Genomic DNA, 20,913 nt, shown 5'->3' with positions numbered 1-20,913 from the left:
ATAGATTATGTACAAAAGGCAGAATAAATACTTGATTCTTTCCCTTTATCAGTTCTCAAAATAAGGGGGGTGGATTCAACACCTATTTATAATCAAAACACTCAAGAAAATAGAAATTGTGGGATACGTTCTTAACATGATAAACTCTTTATACCTGAGAACTAAAGGCCATTATCTTATTTAATGGGGAAATACTAAAGGCACCTCTAGTAAGATCAGGGACCAAGTAAGGATGCCCGCAATTTCTATTACTATTTGTCATTATTCTAGAGATATTAGCTAATGCAATTAGACAAGAGAAAGCAATGAGAAGTATAAGAATGGTAACAAAGAAATTTTTTCTCTATTTCATAAACTTTAATAGTATATCTGGGAAACTCTAGAGAATCAATAATAAAACTAACTCCAACATTAAAGGTAGCAGGATATAAAATTACCACACAAAACTTAATAGCTTTCATATGCACAAATAATAACCAGTTAGAAGACATTGTGGTAGAGAAACTCCACTTACAATAGCAACAAATAAGAAAAACTCAGAAATAAGCTGAACAGTAAATATGTAAAACCTATATGAAGAAAAATTTTAAATGCTTTTGAAAAGACAGAAATACATTTGAGCAAATGGAAAGACAGTGTGATCTAGATAGAATGACTCAACATTGTAAAGATCAGTTCTTCCTAAGTTAATTTACACATTTGATTTGAACTCAGTAAAAACACCGACACACTTTTTAATGGAACTAACCAAGTTGATATGGAACTAAACAAGTTCATATGGAAAAACAAATATGAAAAAGTAGTTAAGAAAACACTGAAAAACAACAAATTATGAAGGAAGTCTAGCCCTACCAGATGTTAAAACATACTATAAAGCCTCTTAAATTAAAACAGTATAGACACAGAGACCAATGGAATGGAATAGAAAACCCATAAATTGACCCAGTGACATATAGACATTTAGCATAAAGTAAAGGTTGCATTTAAAATTACTGGACCAAAGATGGACATTTTCATGATCAGTGCTGGGACAGTAGGGTGACCATTTGGGAAAAGGTAAAATTAGGTCCATATCTCATGTACTATATCAGAACAGTCTTCAAATGGACTGGGGTTTTAAATATAAAAAAAAAAACCATATTAGCACTAGAATAAAACATGGGTGACTTCCTCTTTAAACTTAATGTAAGGAAAGATTTTCTGTGACTTAAAATTCAGAAGCAGCAAAAGAAAATAGTGACAAATCTGACCATGTAAACATTTGTATAGTAAAAAACCCAATAAAGTCAAAAGACAGCTGACAAACTGGGAGAAAATACTTGCAGCAAACACAGTGCAGTATATATGCAGATTAAGGTGGTAATGTATAATATATAAAGCACTCTTAAAATCTGAGGGACAAGGGACCATAAACCTGATAGCAAACGGAAAAAGGATGTGAAAAACAGTTCACAAAAGATATAAAAATAACCCTTAAACATTTGGGAAAAAGATGTTTAAACTCACAATTAAATTCAAATTTAAACAAAATTGAGATATCATTTTTTACCCATAAAATTGGGGGGGGGGGAGGTGACAGTGCATCCTATGGATGAAGCTGTGGGAAAGCTGGCACCCTTATACACTGTCAGTGGGATCACAAGATAGTACAACCCTCCTGCAGGGAAATTGAGCAATACCTAGCACAACTACTGTGCACTTACATTTTGACTCATCTACCTCACCTATAGGAATCAACCCTAAAGATATACCCACACCACTATGAAAATATGTATGCATGAGGTTACTTAAGGTCACACTGTTTATAATTGCAAAATGCTGGAAATGACCTAAATGCTCATACACAGAGTGGCTGAATAAATAAGGGCACAAGGAAGTTTTATGCAGCTATAAAACAACAACAACAAAACCAGGAGGTAGATCTTTATGAATTAATATGGAGAGATTTCCAGGATAATTTGTTCAATAAAAACAAAAGCAAAGTAAAAACAGTATCTGTATCTACAGTATGCTGCCATTCTTATAAGACAGGCATAAGAAAATATACATATGTCTGTTTACTTGTGTAAAAGAAACACAGGAAAGATAAACAAGAAACTAAAGAGCTTAGTCATCTACAGGGTGGGTAGGAATGGGGTACAAAGAATGGGGAAAGGGGTTGGATAGTAGGGATGGGTGGGGGAGGGGTGACACTTCTCTGAAAACGCCTTTTTGTGCAGCTCTGACTCTTAGAACCAAGATGTCATTTTTACATGCCTGCCAATAGATAAATACAGAAATTCAACCAGGGTGTGGGAGAACCAAAAATGGAGTATGAACAGTAACAAATGAACTTGACTGTAGTATAAATAGTAACATAACCATACTTAAAGGTAGGGAAGGAAAGAACTAACCTAGATAACTTAGGAAAGCAGTATTTGTGTATTTTAAGGCTAAAGACAGAAGTAACTATACAAGTATTATCCTCTAGCTAGTAAATTTGTTTTTCATGGGCATGTGAGTTAGTCATCCTGAAACTACTTCATGTGTCTGCAGGTCTGAACTGATAACCGCATATTGGTTGTTTTTTTCATTTTTACAGAATTGAAGTATAGTCAGTTTACAATGTTGTGTCAATTTCTGGTGTACAGCGTAATAGTTCAGGCATACATATACATACATATATTCTTTTTCATATTCTTTTTCATTATAAGTTACTATAAAATATTGACTAAATCTCCCTGTTCTATACAGTAGAAACTTGTTGTTTATCTATTTTATATACAGTAGTTAATATCTTCAAATCTCAAACTCCCAATTTTATCCCTTCCTACCACTTTCCCCCACTGGTAATAAGTTTGTTTTCTACATCTGTGAGTCTGTTTCTGGGTAACTGCGTATTGTGAATAATGAAAGCCAGGTTTCTCAATGTTAAAGAAAGAATAGTCAAATAAAGGGGGGAGGCTAGACTGAACTCTGCTGTGTTGGGTTAGAATAGGGGGGTATCAGTATGAAATTTATGTTTTTAAATATAATGTATTATATATATATGTAGTTACATATTATTTATCTATAGCTATTTATATGTATACACACATATGGATAGATACAGAAATAAAGCTATTTATTTATTTTTAAATTAAAGTATAGTTGATTTACAATGTTGTGTTAATTTCTGGTGTACAGCATAGTCAGAAATAAATACAGATGTGTGCATGTGTACCTACACATACATTTATTTGCTAACTCTGTTAGGAAGGCCTAGAAGAAATGACAACCCAGAAGCAATGAGGACTCATATCACCCAAATATTGGTTTCTAAATACCATTCTCCAATAAAAGGAACCAGGGATTCTTGGAGAAATGGCTGATGCCAGGGCTGGAGCTGGGAAAATAAAAGAGGAAGCTGGAGAATTCTCTGGTACTAGAAAGTAAGGAAGTGCCAAAAAAAAAAAAAAAAAAATCATAGAGCATCTCTAAAGGGCAGAGAACCAACTTGAAGGAACTCCTAGTGGCCAATCTGGGACAGATTGAGCAACAAGGTAAATAATTATAGTATTGGATTATAGCCCAAAGAACAAAATAAATATTCATACTAATGTATTAAAAATTGAATAAGAGAATGAATGACTGAATGCGGAAGAGGTGAACTCTTCCTTAGAGCAGAATTTCAGTTATTAAATGTAGCAGGAAGAGGGACATCACCAATAGGCAAGTATCACCATTATGGTTACTGTAAGTAAGAATCATCAATTTGATATTAACATTAGTGGGCAAAAGTATGGTAAGAAATAGAATATTTGCTTGATCTCAACATATCCTCTCTCCCCAGATTATTTGTTAATATATTACAAAGGGAAAAAATCATAACTTTACACTGGAGAAACTGGCAGACACTACACTACTTTAACTATATGATCAGAGTAACATTACTACTATAGTAATAAGACACATTGATATCCATGCCCCCTCGTACGATGCACTGAGAAGGCGTAACATCTGTTTTGTAGTATTACTGCCAAAAATGCATACCCTCAATCTTCTTGTGGAAAGAAAGATCAGACAAACTCACACTGAGTCACATTCTACAAAATCACTGGCGTGGTCTCTTCAAAAGTCTCAGGGTCATGAAAAACAAAGAAACCAAGAAACTGTTATGGATTCAAAGACACTAAGGAAACCTGACAACTAACTGCAATGTAGGATCCTGGATTGAATCCTGGGGAAAATTGGTAAAATTCAAATGAGGTGAGGTCCGCAGGTTAGTCAGTAGTGTCGTGCTAATGGTAACGGTGACTTCCTGCTTTTCATGATGGTACCACGGTAATATAAGATGTTCATGTTAGGGGAAGCTCAGTGAAGTGTGTGTAGAAATTCTGTACCATTTTTGCAACTTTTCTCTAAGATAAAATTATTTTAATATAATCAATTAAAAATGATAGGATGTTTCCCTAGCGTCTTACAAAAGTGACAGTTTAAAAAAAATGTATAAACTCAAGGATTTAAACATACTTGATTTGTCTCAATCCATTACAGTTAAAATTGTCCCATCTTTGGGCAGTGGGAACACAATCAGGTTGGATCCTGAGTCCTTTTGACATGACCTCAATAGTATTTGATAATTTCCTTGCTTTCCAATATGTAAAGATACTTAGACATTTCATATTCCAGACTTGGAGTCAGCCATTTCTCCAAGGACTCCTGGTTCCGTTTAGTGGACAATGGTCTTTAGAGGACATAATACGGGTGCTGGGAGGGTAATCTTTACTGAATTAGTCACTGTTTGGAGACATTTTCAATGGACAGAGCTAGAAAATATGTTTTGGTTGTTTTAAAGATAAAATACACCATGAATTTATGTTGATATTTCAGCTCATACCCTGAACTAACTATAGGGTTTTTACTTAACTTTATCATTCTTACATCTGTATTTTCTTTTAACCATGTCAAAATTTTTGCTTTTCAATACTAATTTAATCACTCATTTGATGCACACAAAAAACAATATCAATTCCACTATTAATGGTAACAATATGATTGCTGGAAAGAAATATGTGTGTGTATATATATGTGCATATTTGCACTTATTTTTGTCCTTAGCATGTATTCAACTGAGGATGTACAGTCAAATTACTTGTTTTAAAATCTCTTGGAAAAATTTCTTTCTGTGTGGCTATGCCACCAACTTACACATAATCAGGTTCATTTGTTTCATTTTTCTTTGGTTTCTTAGTGACAATTACAATGTGAACTTTGCTTTATAACCATGCAAAATATTTACTGGTTCCAGAATCAAATCTATAAAATAAACAGTATATTCAAGGAAATCTATCCCTACCTCTTTCACACTTTGCTTATAGGGCCATTTTAAAAAAATATATGGTTTACCTTTCTATTTTGTTTAAATGCAGACATGTGTATGCGCACATGAATCTGTGAGACAATGGATTCATTTCCTTAGAAAATGGTAAAAAGACATACGTGTTTTCTTCACTTTGCTTTTTCACTGAATATCCTGGAGATTAGTCCACAGCACTATATAGACATCGTCTTCATTGCTTCCTCCAGCTGCACAGTTCTTCATTAGTTTATTCAACCCGTCCTTTATTGATGGACATTTGGGTTGATTCTGGTCTTTGGCTTTATAAATAGTGTTAGTGCAGTTTTTCATTGACTTGGCAGAGCCTTAGAGGAGGAATCAAAGAGTGAAGCTGTTTGGGCAACAGGGTTCCTCTCACATAGCCAGGGATTTCCCCTACGCAGCCCAGAATGGGATTCCCACTCTACGGGAACTGCAGCCATAGGTGAATCCTGGTTCTTGAATACTTGGGAGTAAGAGGTCCTCAAATTGCGTTTCTCATGGGAGTCAGCATGAGCTGGGGGTTCTTGCTGGTTTAGGCAGGCAATTATCCTGAGAGGTAAACGGAAAAGAAAAGAATGTGGAGCTGGACAATGATCAACCCATGAAAGATGCATTTAAACCCACACAGATGCCTTGGTTTCCCTTTGGAAAAGTCCAATCTAAGATATTCTATCTTCCTGTATTTTCTGTGTCATCACTAGAGGGGGAGTTATCAGTGTCCTCAGTGACATCAGTAATACTGTTTCTGACAAGTCTCTCCCTGTTTTCTGTCCCTATTCTAACTTGTTTCTCATCACATTATCCCTAAATCACCTCACTTCAGCTCCAACAATAATGGTATAACTCTTTTGGAATAAAACACACTGTCCTGGCTTTCATCCTACCTTTCTACCTGCTGCTTCCTAGTCTTTTTTTTTTTTTTTCTCTCTGCCTGTCCCTTAACTTTGGTGTTCCCCATGCATCTGTTCTTGGTCTTCTCAGTAACTTTTTTGAGTCCTTGATTTTTGAGAAAATTCAGTGAAAGCTATGGATTTACCCTTTCCTCAGAAAAATGTGCATTTGTACTTATACATAAAGCTGTGTATATAATTTCAAGGAGTTCATGAACACCTCTCCATGAGCACAGGTTCAAAGACGTCAGCTCTCACATACTCTGGGCTTCCTCTCTAGGACCTCCATTGCCATCAAATCACCAGTCCATATCTCAAGTCCAGGCCTCTCTCCTGTTCTCCAGCTGCCTCCAGGACATCCTCACCAGGGGATCCGTAGATCTGCAGAACATATTTATAGCTGAGGTTGCCTTCTGCTTCTCACAGGTCTGCTCCTCTGCCCACGTCTCAGTGGGTGGTGACATCATCTGGCTTGCTAACTGAGCCACAACCCAGAAGACAGTCTTGATTTTTTCCGATATCACTCTCTACATCTAAAGCAAACCCTTTGTCTTTCCCCCACGCCACAGCCCTAGTTCAGCCCGCCATCATGGGTTATCTCTTACCTAAATGACCATCGTAGCCTCCTAAGCGGTCTTCTGGTTTCAAGAACCAGTCTCTCTCCACCTGAGTCTCTGTTCTTACACAGTAGCTAGTGAGATTTTTCTAAATTACAAGTCTGACCATGTTACTCCTCTGTTGCTAATTCTGAAAGCTTCCCATTGTCCCACTGAAAGGTCTTAGTATGATTAAAAAAAAAAAGTCTTTCAAGATCGCTCCTGCCTCTTTGCTTGCTCATGGGGGTTTCCAACTTCTATATCTACTTTTTCCAGGATCTCTGCACTGGTAGGAGCCAAGGTGAAATTTGATACAAAACTTAATTTTGCAGGCATCTTGTAAGCCATCCAAGCGAGTCCAAAGATCACTAATAGAACAGGGCTAAACCTGGAGAATGGGGACCAGATCACAAACAATTATTGAGTAGCTACTATGTATGAGGAAATTCTGAAGGAGATGTGGAAATGAGTAAGACAAGGTTCTACCCCAAGGGCACTGCAATCCAAAAAAGGACCAGACAAAAGAGGCATTTTCCAAATGGACTGTGTGTGATGTCTACCACATGCCAGGCTTTGCAGCATAAAGGAAAGTGCAATTAAATGTCGTAAGAAAGAGAAGTACTATGAGGAAGCAAGAGGGGACAGAGACTTTCCATTTGAGGTGGATTAGTGAAATCTTTGTAGAAGAGAAGTGTTTGAAGACTTGAAGGGTGGGTATGGAATGGTCCAGAAGTGAAGGGGTCAGGGACTGGGAGAGCCTCCAGGCAGAGGGAACTGCAGGAGCAAAGGTGCAAACTATGTCCTTGGAAATTAGCCACAGCACTGGAGGGTCCTGTCTCAGATGAGCTCTAGCCCCTGAGGAAGCTTTTGGGAGCCGAAAGGTGATCTCGTATCGCTTACATTTCTCTACAGTCACATAATGAAACCCTGAAAAGGTTCTGAAGTGTCAGGCTGTTACCATCAAGTATGGTTGTTGTCCATTTCACAAATAGAAAGAGTGAGGTTCAGGGAAATTCAATTAAAATTTGCAAACATTTAAAGTATTTTCTATGCACTAGGCAATCATCACGGGGATACAGAAATGCATAAAACCAGTTTTCCATCCTAACAGAAGCAGAGTTATTGGCTATGAGAGTTCAGAAGAATTAGGAGTCCTTTTAAGCTTGGTTGTGAGGTGGTGGTCAAGGAGGGCTTCTTGGATGAGCTATGATTTGAGCAGAACCCTGAAGTAGGGGTACAGTTTGCATTGTTCGGGAGACAGAGGGGGAAATTCCAGGTGTGGGCTAAGTGCAAGGCCTGATCAGGGGACAGTAAGGACTCCAAATGGAGCCTGGAAAGGAGCATCCAGGGAGGTTGATCGATGGAAATAAGGCCAGAGGAATAAGTGGGGGCCAGATGTTGGTTCTAAATAATCCAGTCTTTCCTCCTTTCCACCTGCTCTGTATTCCACCAGGACCAGCTCCTCTTCTGCGACGACTGTGACCGCGGCTATCACATGTACTGTTTAAATCCCCCAGTAGCTGAGCCCCCGGAAGGTAATGATGGTGAGGCCGACAATAACAACAACAGCTACCACTGCTACTTACTGAGCGCTCACTAAGGTGCAGACCTTGTGCTAAGGGCTTTACATGTCTAATCTCACTTAATCACCATAACCCTACGAGGTAGGTATGACGACTACCATTTCACAGGTGAAGAAACTGAGGCACAGTGCAAGCAGATGACATTTCAACTTGAGGGCCGAGGAGAGGCTTACCGCAGACATATGGCTGAGATGCTGAGGGAGGTGTGAGATTCCAGGGAAACTGGTCCAGACCCGGTGATGCTGGTTAAGAGGCTCAACCAGGGAGGGAGGGTCTTTCCAACAGTTCAGCCAATCATCTTCCAGCCATCTAGACTTCCTGTTGTCTGAGCAGCATTACTCTCTGCTGAGCGACAGACTCCAGTGTGTTTTCAGGACCGGAACTCAGTCTCTGAATCGTGAAAGTCCAAATCAAACAGGGCTTACAAAAAGTTGAGGGCCACGGGATGGGGCTTGGGGGTTGGGGGTGCGGCTGCTCGTAATGCTATCTCCTTTCTCGTAGGGAGCTGGAGCTGCCACTTATGCTGGGAACTGCTCAAAGAAAAAGCCTCAGCCTTCGGCTGCCAGGCCTAGGACCCCACGTCACAGGATGTGACTTGCGTTGGAGAGGCTGAACCAGAGTCCAGTTCAAACCAGATCAAGCCCCTACTCTCATATATCCAGACAGGCAACCGTAAGGAACATCAGGAACCACAGAGGGCGTGGACACGTGGAACCAAGAGGGCGAGGTAGCTACGTACCTCCTACATGCAGGTTTTGGTACTTCTGCCAGCCCCTCCTCGTTTCTGCCAGAAAGATGGTAAACTTTTGGAGAACTGCCCCAACCACAGCCCTGTGGAACCCCTTCATGTTTATCCCAGCGCTCCAGCCACTGGTCGCATTTTGTGAGCACCCATCAGTCTTTCGCGTGTAGTTTGGTGTTTTCTATCTATTGTGTTCCAAGAAATCTTTGCACAGCCTCCCTGCCCCCAGTTCGGTCTCTTCATCCTGAACTCAGCAGGGGAAGAAAAGGCTGTGGAGACGTTTTTATTTATTACAAGCCTCCCTGGGAACTTCTAGACTCGGAGCCTGGAGGCCATCTAGACGACGGAGTCCTGAAATCCCTCCTCATTCCTTGGTCTCTGTGAAGAGGAATAGCTGCTTTCCTGACCCCAGCAGATACCCCGTGGCGTCCACAGCCAGGGTGGTCTCTTGATGGGGCTGGGGTGGGGGGGCCCAGAGGTGTGGGTGGAAATGTTGTGAAGACAGTTCTGAGGCCCCACCACAGCCAGTCAGTATTTGCTGTCCATCGGAAGTGGCTTTGGCAGGGACCAGACCTTCAGAGCTGGGGCATCCTCGAGGAGAGACAGGCCACAGCCTAGGGCTAAGACTCTACCTTCCACCCAGCCTGGTTCTGGAACTTTCCCTGGTGGGACTCAAGAACCCGGAAGGTGAGTGAAGGCTGCCAGGTCAAGAATCTGAATGCTGGTACCAAGGACTGCAGGTCCAAGAAGCCCTTCAGTGTTGCTGTGACACCAATTCCTTCTCCCACGTAATTCCTTCCTTTCACGTAGCGTATGTCTGCCGTTGTCCACTGAGACCTGATTCTGGACATTTCAGGATGAGGGAGAGATGGTTGTTCCCTAAGCAAATAATTGGGGTGATGTGATTATTTGTGACCCGGGTGACAAGCAGGCAGAACCTTCAGCTCGAGGACTTCTCTTGTCACCTCAATTCCTCAATACATGCTGGATTCTCTTTTTGAAAAAATGTTTCGAGAAAACAGAAGTGGGGAGGCTCAGATTCCGAGAAGTCTGTATTGGAAGTCAGCCCCATGGGCTGGAGCGAACCGGGCTGCCTTTGAATCTCCGCAGCAGTGGCAACACCAGCAGCACAAGAACGGACACGTTTCTGGAAAAATCATTTGCCCAAAGGGCGGGTCTCGGTGAGCGGGACCCTCGCACATGCTCGGCTTCCCTGAAATCAGCTCCTTCTCTGTGGTCCGCCGGCTTCCAACAAAGGCCCGGGTTATTTTTAGTCCTTCGGCTCCTGAAGAAGCCCCTGGAGGCTCAGAGGCTCGGGCCGGTGGGGCCGTTTCTGCCCGGCTGCTGCACTCGGCCTCGACTTGGCAAGACCTTCCTTCCCGGCTAATTGCCCTCGGCCAGCGGACCCGGGGCAGCCTGGCGCGGAGCCAAGCCCTATTGGTCTCCCTCAGTGCTTTGCAGGGTGACCTGTGGCGGCAGGTGGGGGCCACCCTCCCCCCTGCAGGGGCCTGTGGCCTCGGAGGGAGTTCCGCGCATGCATGATGATCTGTTTTAAAGCACCCAGCCAGATGGGATTTTCACCTTCCTCATAAGCTATTTCCTTCCCCCTGCTGGTTGCTGAACTTCTTTTGGATTCTGGAGGCCCAGGGAGGGTTTGGGAAGTTGCCCTGTGGTCACCTCTTCCGTTTACCGGGGAGGGTCACGTTAGAGGGGCAAATTTCCTCTCCTGACTGCTCTGGCTCTCTGTCCTCCCACAGAGCCCAAAGTGGGTGTCCTCAAAGGCTGGTTATTGGTTTTGAAAAATCACTTTGATTTAATTTTAGGAAAAAAGTCATCAGAATGTTCTCAAAAGCCACAAATGGCTTAAAAGTTAAAAAAAAAAAAAAGTCAAATCTGAAACCCAAATGATAGCCCTACATGTGACAGACCCTCTTTGGAGTGTGTGCAGATCTGTTATCCACCTCAAAGCAGATAATGGGGTGGCCCTCTCCTCTCTCCAGCCACACCTGCTGCCACAGAAGCCATGAGGGTGAGATTGGGTCTCTCAGACCTAGGAGGGAGCTGTAACCTCCTGCAGGGGTGAGGGTGGCTGGTCTCTGGACTAGACATTGGGGAGGCCCAGAATTCCCTTCCTAGTTTCACTCCCTGCAAAATGGGCCCAATCCCTTCCTCTTTGGAGACCTCAGTTTCCCCATCTGGAAAGTGGTGACAGCAAAGCCAGCTTCTGGGATTGCAGTTGCAGGGTCCTGCAAGCAAACAAAAGTCAAAGTCACATTGTCACTTTCTGTATTGAAAAAAGGAAGGTGCTGGTCAACTTCAAATTGCTTTCTTTGAGCCCCAGAGAATGAGCCAGAATCACAGAGTGCACATGGATAGTCAGGGTTTTTGCCCCTGCCATTGAATTGAATAGCTGTGTGACCTGGGGCAAGTCAGTTGACTTCTCTGTACCTCAGCGTGCCCATCTGTGAAATGGAGATAAGACTTGTCCTGTCTGTCCCACGGTGACACTGGGAATTTTAAGAATCATAATGTTATATAACTGGTCACTGGAGAGCGGGGTTTGTCAGGGATGACAAATGATTTCTGTACCCTTTTTCTTATGTAGTTAGCCAAGGTTAGACACCTTGGACTCTCCATTTTGTCCAGAGGGGATTTTTATGTTAAGGGCCAGGCTGCCTGTGGTCAGGGCCACTAGGTCAAGCTGTGACGAGAAAACCGTGGCTGTGCATGCAGCTGTGGTGGAAAGTGAGGGGTTTACCCTGGGGTTGGGGCCCTCAGAATGGGCATACTTGAGCTACTCCCATCTATAAGATCAGTGCAGCCCAGAATGGGGCACTAACTTCTGGAGAGGGCTGTAATTCAGTTCAATGTAACATTCGCTTAAAAACTGGTTTACATGGAGATAATGATGCTCTTGCCTCAAATCCTGGGAACAGCCAGGGTGCCTTTGTTCTGTTTCACCCTGATATTGTGACTCCCGCCAACCAGAGAGGAGGTGAGGCTGCAGGATCCAAGCCGGAAGTTGAAACCCTCCATTTCCTGTGGGTTTTTTTTTTTGAAACATTGCTTTTGGGTCCTGCAGCAAATCCAGTGCAGGCGCCGTGGTGAGGAATTGGAGACAATGCTCCTGCTAGGAGATTTACCTTCTGGCTTTTCTTCTCAACCTCCCACTGACTCAGAGCCCCTAGGCAGGAGCCAGCAGGTCCCAAGGCTCCTCTGCTCCTGTCATTGCCCCGGGGCCAGGTAGGAAGCCCTGGCAGCCTGGGAGAGCAGCTGCTTCCCCAGGCTCAGCTCAGTCTGTGTGGAACCACGGAGGGAGGGAGGGCGAGAGGCCAGATTCCTTCAGAGCTGGGGAAGATAACAGATTTTGAGGTTGGGGGAGGGTTTGGGTTTCACAGTGATGGTTTCATGATACCCTGGAGAGTTACACTCCTGGTGCATCTTAGTCTTTGTGCTTTGAACACAGTACAATTCCTTTCGGCCCTTTCCTTAAAAAGTTCAGATGTTTTAAGGAAGAAAAATGAGATGATGATGATTACTTTTCTTACGGGGGCAAGTTTAGGAGACAGACCTGTGCTCTTGAAGAAGGATTACAGGCATCCTCAGGCTTCAAGACTCAGAGAAGAGGGACCCCTAGTTTCCTCTTTGAGTCCATGTGTAGGGGGTGGGTGGGAAACCCAGGGGATTGCCTTCCCTGCCCTCCACGCGGTTCTCAGCCTGCATGCAGGTCCTGGGACAGCAGCCTCCCTTCCTCTCTCGCCACCCTCTCCCCCCATACTCTCCCCTGCTGCCCACTGTGGCCCCTCCCCCAGGTGTGACTGTGTCCCTACCCAAGGGAGACTACAGCTCCCTGGGCCAAGGCCGTGCTCACACTCCCAGTGAACATGCCCAGACCACTGCGTCTGCCTGCTTTTCAGAGCTGGGTGTCAGTGTCACCTGTAATAGGTTCACATCTCTGGAGAGGGAGGGAGGAAGGGGCAGCCCTGAGGAAGGAGTGGGCGGGTCAAAGATTTTTCATGTCAGGCAAAGTGAAATGAAGGCAAAGTGAAATGAAGGTGAGAGGAGGTCACTTGGGGGGGGGGGGCGGGCAGAAACCTGGTTTCCACTGAGGAAGGAGTCCCAGATCTAAATAATTACAGGGCAAGGGAAGGAAGAATTATCATAATCCATTTTTTTCCCTCAGGCCTGAGATCCTGGCAAGGTGGTTGTTTTTTGTTTTTTGTTTTTTTAAATTTTTTTCTCTCTAAGACCCAGCCTTTGTCAGTTCAGGACACCAAGCCAGCTCCTCCTTTTTTGAGGCCCCCTGGCCTCTGGCTCCCTGTTGGTTGGGGGGCTTCAGAGGGCAAAGCGGGCAGGAGTGGTGCCCCTCACCCAGCTAGGGTGGGAGGTACAGAGGGGCTCCCTGTCGATCCCTGTGGGTTTCCCCACCCCCACAGGAGAAGTGCCCTCTGACTTGGCGAGATAAGCTGCTGAGCCTGGGTGGAAGGAGGGGGCCTGGTGGGGAAAGAGGTGGCAGCCAAAGACGAGCTAGATCAAGACCTGCAGCCCTGGAGGCAGAGAATTTCCAGGCACCACTTCCACTGGGGTCAGGCCTGGGAGGTTCCCCCCAGCCTGATCCCCAAGCCCAGGATGCCAGCAGCTGGGACACCAAGAGAAGGGAGAATCTGGCCAGTCCTCCCCACCACCTGGCCAAGTGGATGCGGTTCTTCGTCCCCCCCTGTCCTGTGTGCTTCCCTTTTTGGAATCTTACTCCCACCCCAAAAGGATGCTTCTGGTTTTCCGATTAGCCCGGGTTCATCTGGATACCAGGTGAGGAATGGGGAGGAGGGCGGGAAGCCACAGGTTCTTTTCTTTGCCTCAGGCTCCTAGTCTCCCCATGCAAGCCCATGGCCCTGCTGGTTTCCTTGGGTCTAATGGGTCCACAGTCAGAGGTTGGCTCTGCACTCGTCAATGGGTTGAGTCTCCCCTCCCTGTTCCTGAATATTGCCAGGGCTCAGGGGTCTGGTTACAAGTTTCTGTTGGGGCCGCAGCCACCAGCCCTGGGTGGAGAAACAGCAGGAGAGATGGGTTGGTTCAGGGCCTTTGCAGTGACCAGAGAAGAGTCTTTGACCCGAGGAAGCTGGGTCCCTTTCAAAGAAGGCTGGACACTTTCTGGTTTGTGAGGGGATGGCTGAGGCTGTTGTTTTGAGAGGGAAGCCAGAGGGACAGGAAGATGTCCTTGGTGCTGCCCGGGTGCCCTGGCTGTGGGAGGAGACGCGTCCTCTGAGCATCTCAGCAGCTGCTCCTGGAAAGGCTCGGCTGCACGGTGCTTTCTTCAGGCTGCGGCCCAGGCTGCTGGGAAGAGACGCCCACGGAAGTTCCTCCAGGAAACCGTGACAAGGAGGGGCCTGGGCCTGCCCCTTCACCGATTTGGTTTCCCAGAAGGAACAGGGCTCCCTGTGTGAGGGGAGAGCTTTGGAGGTGGGTGGGTTCCCAGAGAAGGCACTCTCTGGGCTCTGAGTGAGCCCTGGCTGTGTCCCCTTGGATGGCTGAGACCTGAGGTAACTCCCCAGGGTCCTGGGAGGCTGTGAGGGGCAGGACGGGGGGTCAGAAGGCACAGGAATGCCCCTGGTCACAGTCTCTGTTCCCAACCCACTCCCTTTCTTTGCTCCACTGCTTTGAAAGAGGGTCATTGCAGGCTTTTCCCCTCTGTGGCCCCACCAAGAGAAGGCAGTGTTTGTGCTGATGGTGACTTTTCCCGGGCAGACCAGAGGAAGGCAGGAACCGGGACTGGCGGGCAGCCAGAACCCTCTTCGGCAGAGATACAATTACTAATCATGACCTCTAGCCCAGGCAGCGAGCAAAGTGGCCATTCAGGACGGCGCTGACCCAGTCTGGCCAAAAAGGCTGCTTGGTGGGGAAGCAAGGGGGTAAGCGGTCCCTGTAGGAAATAGGGGGACAGTGAGCCCCCAGGATCTCTATTCTCCCTCAGCAACACAGCCCCTCAGGTCTCCAGGATAGCCACTCACTGCATCCCATTTGCTTGCCTCTCTGCATCTCTATACTTTCTCTCAATGTCATCAACATGGGTGATGAGGACAGATAGACAGACACACACACACACACACACCCTCCTTTAATGAACTAAAACAAACTTTATATGTTGCTCCAGGATGAGAGGGAGAACCTGTCGGTAACCAGGAGCCGCCAGACAAGATGCTGTCTTGCCCCGAGGTCCTCCCAGGCTGGCTCCCCCAGCTCCCAGCCCCTGCACAGCCACAGGGAGCTGGAAAGGAAGCCTCGTGCTTGGAAAGCCATTGGCTGCAAGGACCCTTTCGTTTCTCCCCTTCACTTGCCTCTGCTTCTTTGGGGGAAGATGTTTGGCAATAATTGGGGGCCTGGGGGAAAAGGCTTGATTCTGCGTTCTATTGGGGGGATGCAGAGGTTTTATGGGTAGAATTGGGGTTGTCAGTTTTGTTGACTTTGCCCTTTTGTGATCATTCCCCACCGAGCCCCTGGTTCTCCTCTTCCTTGTCCTGCCTCTGCCTTCCTGCACCTTCCCCTCCTTTCCCTCCTGCCATGCTGGGGCCTGTGGGATGGGGGTGGTTGTGGAACAGTAGTACAAAAGGAAAAGAAAAGATACCTCCTGCACATTGTCACCCCCTAGTTGAAGAGGCCTAAATTTGGTTCTGGGGGAAAAAAAGGAAAGAAACACTACTAGACAATATGTGAGTGAGAGCTTGAGAACAGAAAAATTATCTGAAAGCCGAGGAGGTGGGGACAGGTGGCCAGAAACAGGTGAGGCTGGGAGGCTGAATCCTGGTTCACTGATGCATCTGGTCCACGTGGCATTTGGGAAAGCAGAGAGTCACATGTCCGCAAGAAATGGTCAGATGCTCACGGACCATTTGTGTCTCAGGCTGGGAAAGGGAGGGGTGTCTGTCCCAGCGGTCCACGACTCGTCGGCTGTGTTTGCCCACTCAGGGCATCTTGCCTCCGGAGGAACATGAACACATTTCTCAGCTGCCGTGAGGGATTGCTGGGCAGGCCGGTACCGGCTAAAACACCTGGTGGAGCACAGGCTACGTGCCAGGCAGTGTGCTCGATACCACAGGGGCAGGAGAAATAACCCCGGCCCAACCTTCAAGTTGCTTTTCAGCCCTGTAATTACACTCTGTCAAGGCACCCTGATCATATGTCAGGTGGCGTGTCATCAGGGAAGGCGTTTGTGTATCTAGTTCTCTCTGTTTAGGATGCATGCTCGTCAGTAAAAGACGAGCCAGCGAAGGCATTCAGTTATTTCCAATCTCTGGGCCTTGGAAAGAAGAGCACAGTTGACCTCGGCTTAGTTGCTTTTATGTGTCCCAAGCACTGGCTGCCCTTGGAAGATGAACATCCTTAACACGAAGGGGAGTGAGATGAAGGTACCTGGGTTGGCGTGTGTCACCCGTCAAAGAGACTCTGAGCCTGTGTCTCCGGGTGCTGACTCCTGGGGAGGCAGGCAGGCAGGTGTGATTGGCAGGGCCTCATCAGAGGTGGAAAATGACCCAGACAGTGGTCTTGTCCAGTCCCCACTAGAGGACGCAGAGATGGGGGTGGTGGGACAGATGCCTCATGCACGGGTTGGGTGAACAATCATGGAGCCCCCAGCCAGGCTGTCTCAGCTGTGCAGGCATTTCTGGCTTATTGGGGCTGGGGTGGGGGAAGCCCAGTGTCAAAGGCATTTTCAGTAAACCTCCATGCCCTCCTTTGTCCAGGTGCTCGTCAGACCCTAGCTTCATGCCCCGCTAGACTCCTGTTTTTTATTTTTTTTCTGTCTGTACTGACAGTACCAGAATTTGGCCATTTGTTCCAGCTCCCCCCTTTCTCTGCACTTGTCACAGCCAGATTCCAGCTTCGAGCTATTCCCTGAAGAAGCCGCACCAAGCTCGCTTTCAGGCTGAGCGCCTGGGCTTGGGGGGAGGTACATGCCTGCCCCCGCTAGGTGTCAGCTCAGAGTTGGCCTAATGCTGCCGCCTTTGGCTTCTTTATGGGGGAGGCTCTGAGGAAGGCTCTTCCCTGGACAGCACAGATCTCCCAGCAGGAGGTTTTGGTGATCTTTGTGGAGAGTCAGGCTTTCAGGATGTGTGGCTGTGAGTCTGGTTTTAAAGTGCTGGAGAACCCAAAATGCATTCTGGGGTTTGACCCACCCATCCATGTGAGGGCCTGTGGGCAAGGTTCCTCCGAATGACCCTGCTTCCCCAGTGACTGTGCTGGCAGGAGGGGGTGGGGGAAGGCCATCCGACTTGGATCCCATCCAGGCTAGACGGGCAGCGCTGCCCCCAGGCAGCTGGCCCTGGGCCCTGAATCCACAGGCCCCCCCAGGCTCCGTGAAGGATGGGCTCTGCTGGCCCAGGGGCCGAGCTCTGAGACAGTCCCTCCTCTGCCTACACTCAAGTGCACTCTCAGGCTAAGAGCACCGGCAGCCCAGACCCCTCCCCAGCCCAGTGCTGACCCACTGGACCAGTTAGGGAATGGAGACTGTCCCAGCCACGTCCTATGGTCCATCGGCTCAACAGCCAAGATGAGTCCTTAACCAGGTCTGTGGCCCCCTTTCCAAGTGTGTTTAGACTGAGGGCAGTTTTAAAGTCCGGTTTCGATAGCATTCCCCTTGGAGAGTCAAGAAATGGAACATCTCTGCCAGGAAACCAAAAGAAATTGATTTTCCTCCCCTAGCTGTCTAAAGCACCGCTGTGCTTCTCCTCAGAGAGGGGCTGATGCCGGCGGCTTTGGTGGGGCTGCCTCACACGGGAACCCCACCGCTCCTCTGGGAGAGCTCTGGCCGCTGGGGCGGGAAGGCTGAAGGGGCCCCTCCGGGGGCGATGCCGGCCCCAGCACCGTGGAAGGAAGCTCCGGGCCCGTGCAGGCTCGGGCTGGGTCAGTGTGAGGAGCCTGGGAAGAGCTTAGCTCAGCGCTTACACCGCCTGTCCCAGCTGGTGAAGAGACCCTGGGTGCCTCACAGCCTCAGGAATTTACTGTCCCTGGGCTGCGGTTGGAAAGGGGATGCCTGGAGATGTTACAGCGATCTCCAATTGCCGTGTCTCCATGAATATCTCTAGACATGCAGAGAAGATGCAAACCCGGGGTCACCGCTTCCAGGTGTGGGCACAGAGAGGAGGCCATGTTCACAGTGTGTCCTGTCATTCCAAAGTACTTTCTTGTCTCTTGTACTTTCCCCACCTCAACTCCTTCTGAAACTCCTAGTCATAAAAGAATGGCCAAGAGAGTTGATCTCCAGCAAGAGCTATGCCTGCTAATGAGGGTCTTCCTTTTATGTGTCCTTGAATTCCCTCCCCACTGGACCTTGGGATCCAACACTACATCACCTCCTGCTGACTGCACAGCTTAGGGCTGTCCAGCCCTGAGCTGCCTGCGTACTTCCGACAGTGTCCAGGACTGAGGCAGACCCAGATTTCGTGAGGGTAGAGAAGGACTCCAGACTTAAGAAGTTGTGTGTAATGGTCTGAGGAAGGGATCTTCACTGGCTTCTCTAAAAAGCCACCTCAGCAACAGACAGAAGCCCCTGACGCCCAGCCCACTGCCTCCTCCAGGTGTGATGTGGTTACAGTCTCAGTCTGTAGGTGTGTGTGCGCCAATCTGCCCTTCTGTCTTCTGGGGGTGCCCCTTTCTCCTGTGTGTCAAGTTCCAGCTCTTTTGTGGCTCCTGGTGTGAAATGTGCTGTGATGTTTCTGCCCTGTCTGAGGGATGTTTCGCGATCCCTCAGTGTTTCAGTATTGGGGATGAGGCCGGGCCGCGTCTCCCACCATCCTAAGAGGATGCGTGGGTTCTGTGGCTTCCCAGAGAGCTGTGTACTACAAGTCTCCAGGAGGACCTCCAGTTAGAAACAGCCCACATCCAGATTTGGATCCGCTGATGAGGACTTGTCCAGAAGTGGAGTCCACTGCTTCATTCACAGGGCTGGCTGGAAGGGCGGCCCGTGCTCCAGGACCCCTCCCTCTCCCCCTGCCTTTCTCCTGTCCTGACCAGGTTCTGGAAGGGGCGCCCTGGAGAGGTCAAGACCTGTAACCACCTCGAGGTGGGCATCAAGCAGTCTTTATCTTGGGGACCCCTGGACATCTCAGCCCCTCCATGGAGCCCTTGCACATCTGCAAAGACTGAGTCACAGGCCCCATCCCTTCTTTGCTGTGGTTAGTATCTCGTTCTGTGGTTGGTTAGCAGTGTGGACGACCTACATAGCAAATCTTTTTGTCTGCAATTTAGAGAATGTGTAAACAAATAAAAGGCTTTAAAACTCTTGGGAACTTTTGGTTATTCTCCCTCCACCCCTCCACTGCACCTCCATCTTTACAAATCAATTGCAAATGTATGGAAATGAAAGTTGAGCCCTTTCATGTCGGGGTGTCCAGTGGGACCACATGCGTGAGCACATGCATGCATGTGCAGGTGTGTGAGCACTCGGGTGCCCGTGTCAGGCTCGAAAGAGAGGCCGGAGCTTACATGTTTGCAAGGAGACCCCAAAAGCAACACACTCCAGGTCCCAGTTGCTCCTGGGGATGGAATTCTGACCTTGTCATCCATGCAGGTTTCATGGGCACAGCAGGCAGCAGCACCACGAGCTTCATCTGAGAAGATGGCAGGGCACTGCGAGGAGAACCCCTGCAGCTTCTAGCGGAGGGGAGGCCGATGATTCAGAGATGACTCACAGCTGAGGTGGAGGACATGGTGGGCGAAAGAGAGACCTCAGGCTCAGGACCCATCTAGAAGCCAGCTGAGTCATTGCTCCTCCTGTCTCAGGTCAGAAACCACCTTCCATAAAAGGCAGGGAGATGGCTGCCCTAGGCGGGGAGCAGGAGGCTTCACGGAAGACACTTCTGCCCTGAGAGTCCCTGAGCCTGCTTAGCAACCACCATAAAGGAACAGCCTCTGGGTGCGGGACTCCCTGACTGCGCAGGGGGCTGCAAGCCAGGAGTCAGTATTCCCGAAACATATTGAAGTAAATAAAGCGTCTACTATGTGCTAGGCACTGGGGATGCAGCAGAGGACGCAAGCCTCCACCCCCATGGGGCTTATAAACCACACAAGTAATAACAGGACAGAGGATGGACACAGTCAAGGGGGACGTTTGGGGAGCCAGAACATGAGCAGGGATTTCTGGTTTCAGTCAATCCATGTGCTTTAGTCTGAATCTACTTGTGTGTTTTCGGTAAGACATGGACATGGCAGTGGGGAAAGACCAGGTCACTCTCGGTCCCTCTGCTGATTAAATACTCCACTGTCCTTCAGTAAGTCATTGTGTGCCTTGGCTGTTCCTTTTGGAAGCAGAGAGTATGGGGCGGTTTTTTTCCAATAGAGGAGCGGTCAATTGTGGCTGCAGACGTGGGCCATAGAGCAGGTGGGTGAGCCATCGCTGCGGAGGGAGGGCTGTACCCACCCACAGGCCAGAGCAGAAAGGCCAGGCTTTTGTCCAGCGTGGTCTCAGGTGGGAGCTGGGCTGGCAATGCTGTGCTGCCCATTCTAGCAGTGTTGGGACCTCAGCTCACGACAAAGTTCAGGTAGAAAAGATGGTGCAAACACCCACGCACAGACCTGTCATCTGCATGGAGGTGTGTGGGGGATGCTGTGATGCTTCTGCTTTGACCTCGGGGAACCAGCTCTGCACCCAGTCTCAATCTACCAGTTGCTGAGAGAGGGCTTCAGGGGAGGCAGTGGGTCTCGGGCCTGGGGAAGTGACCTAGTACAGACCTGATACTCGTGTTGTTCTAGGGAGTCACAGGGGTGCAGG

At 47.7% G+C, this 20,913-nt stretch overlaps 1 protein-coding gene across 1 annotated transcript in view; it reads left to right on the top strand.

Moving 5' to 3' along the window:
• DPF3 (double PHD fingers 3) overlaps positions 1-19,421 on the top strand; it is a 248,393-nt gene extending 228,972 nt beyond the window's left edge. Inside the window, 2 exon segments of the mRNA XM_014558984.2 lie at positions 8,281-8,362; positions 8,912-19,421. Of these exon segments, the coding sequence (XP_014414470.2) occupies positions 8,281-8,362; positions 8,912-8,982 (153 nt within the window). The 3' untranslated portion in view covers positions 8,983-19,421.
• The last annotated feature ends 1,492 nt before the right edge of the window (positions 19,422-20,913 follow it).

This window comes from Camelus ferus, chromosome 6 (genome assembly GCF_009834535.1).
Source record: "Camelus ferus isolate YT-003-E chromosome 6, BCGSAC_Cfer_1.0, whole genome shotgun sequence".
Taxonomy (NCBI): Eukaryota; Metazoa; Chordata; class Mammalia; order Artiodactyla; family Camelidae; genus Camelus; species Camelus ferus.
The sequence above is the reverse complement of the archived record's forward strand: the minus strand, read 5'-3'. Positions and strand labels throughout refer to the sequence as shown.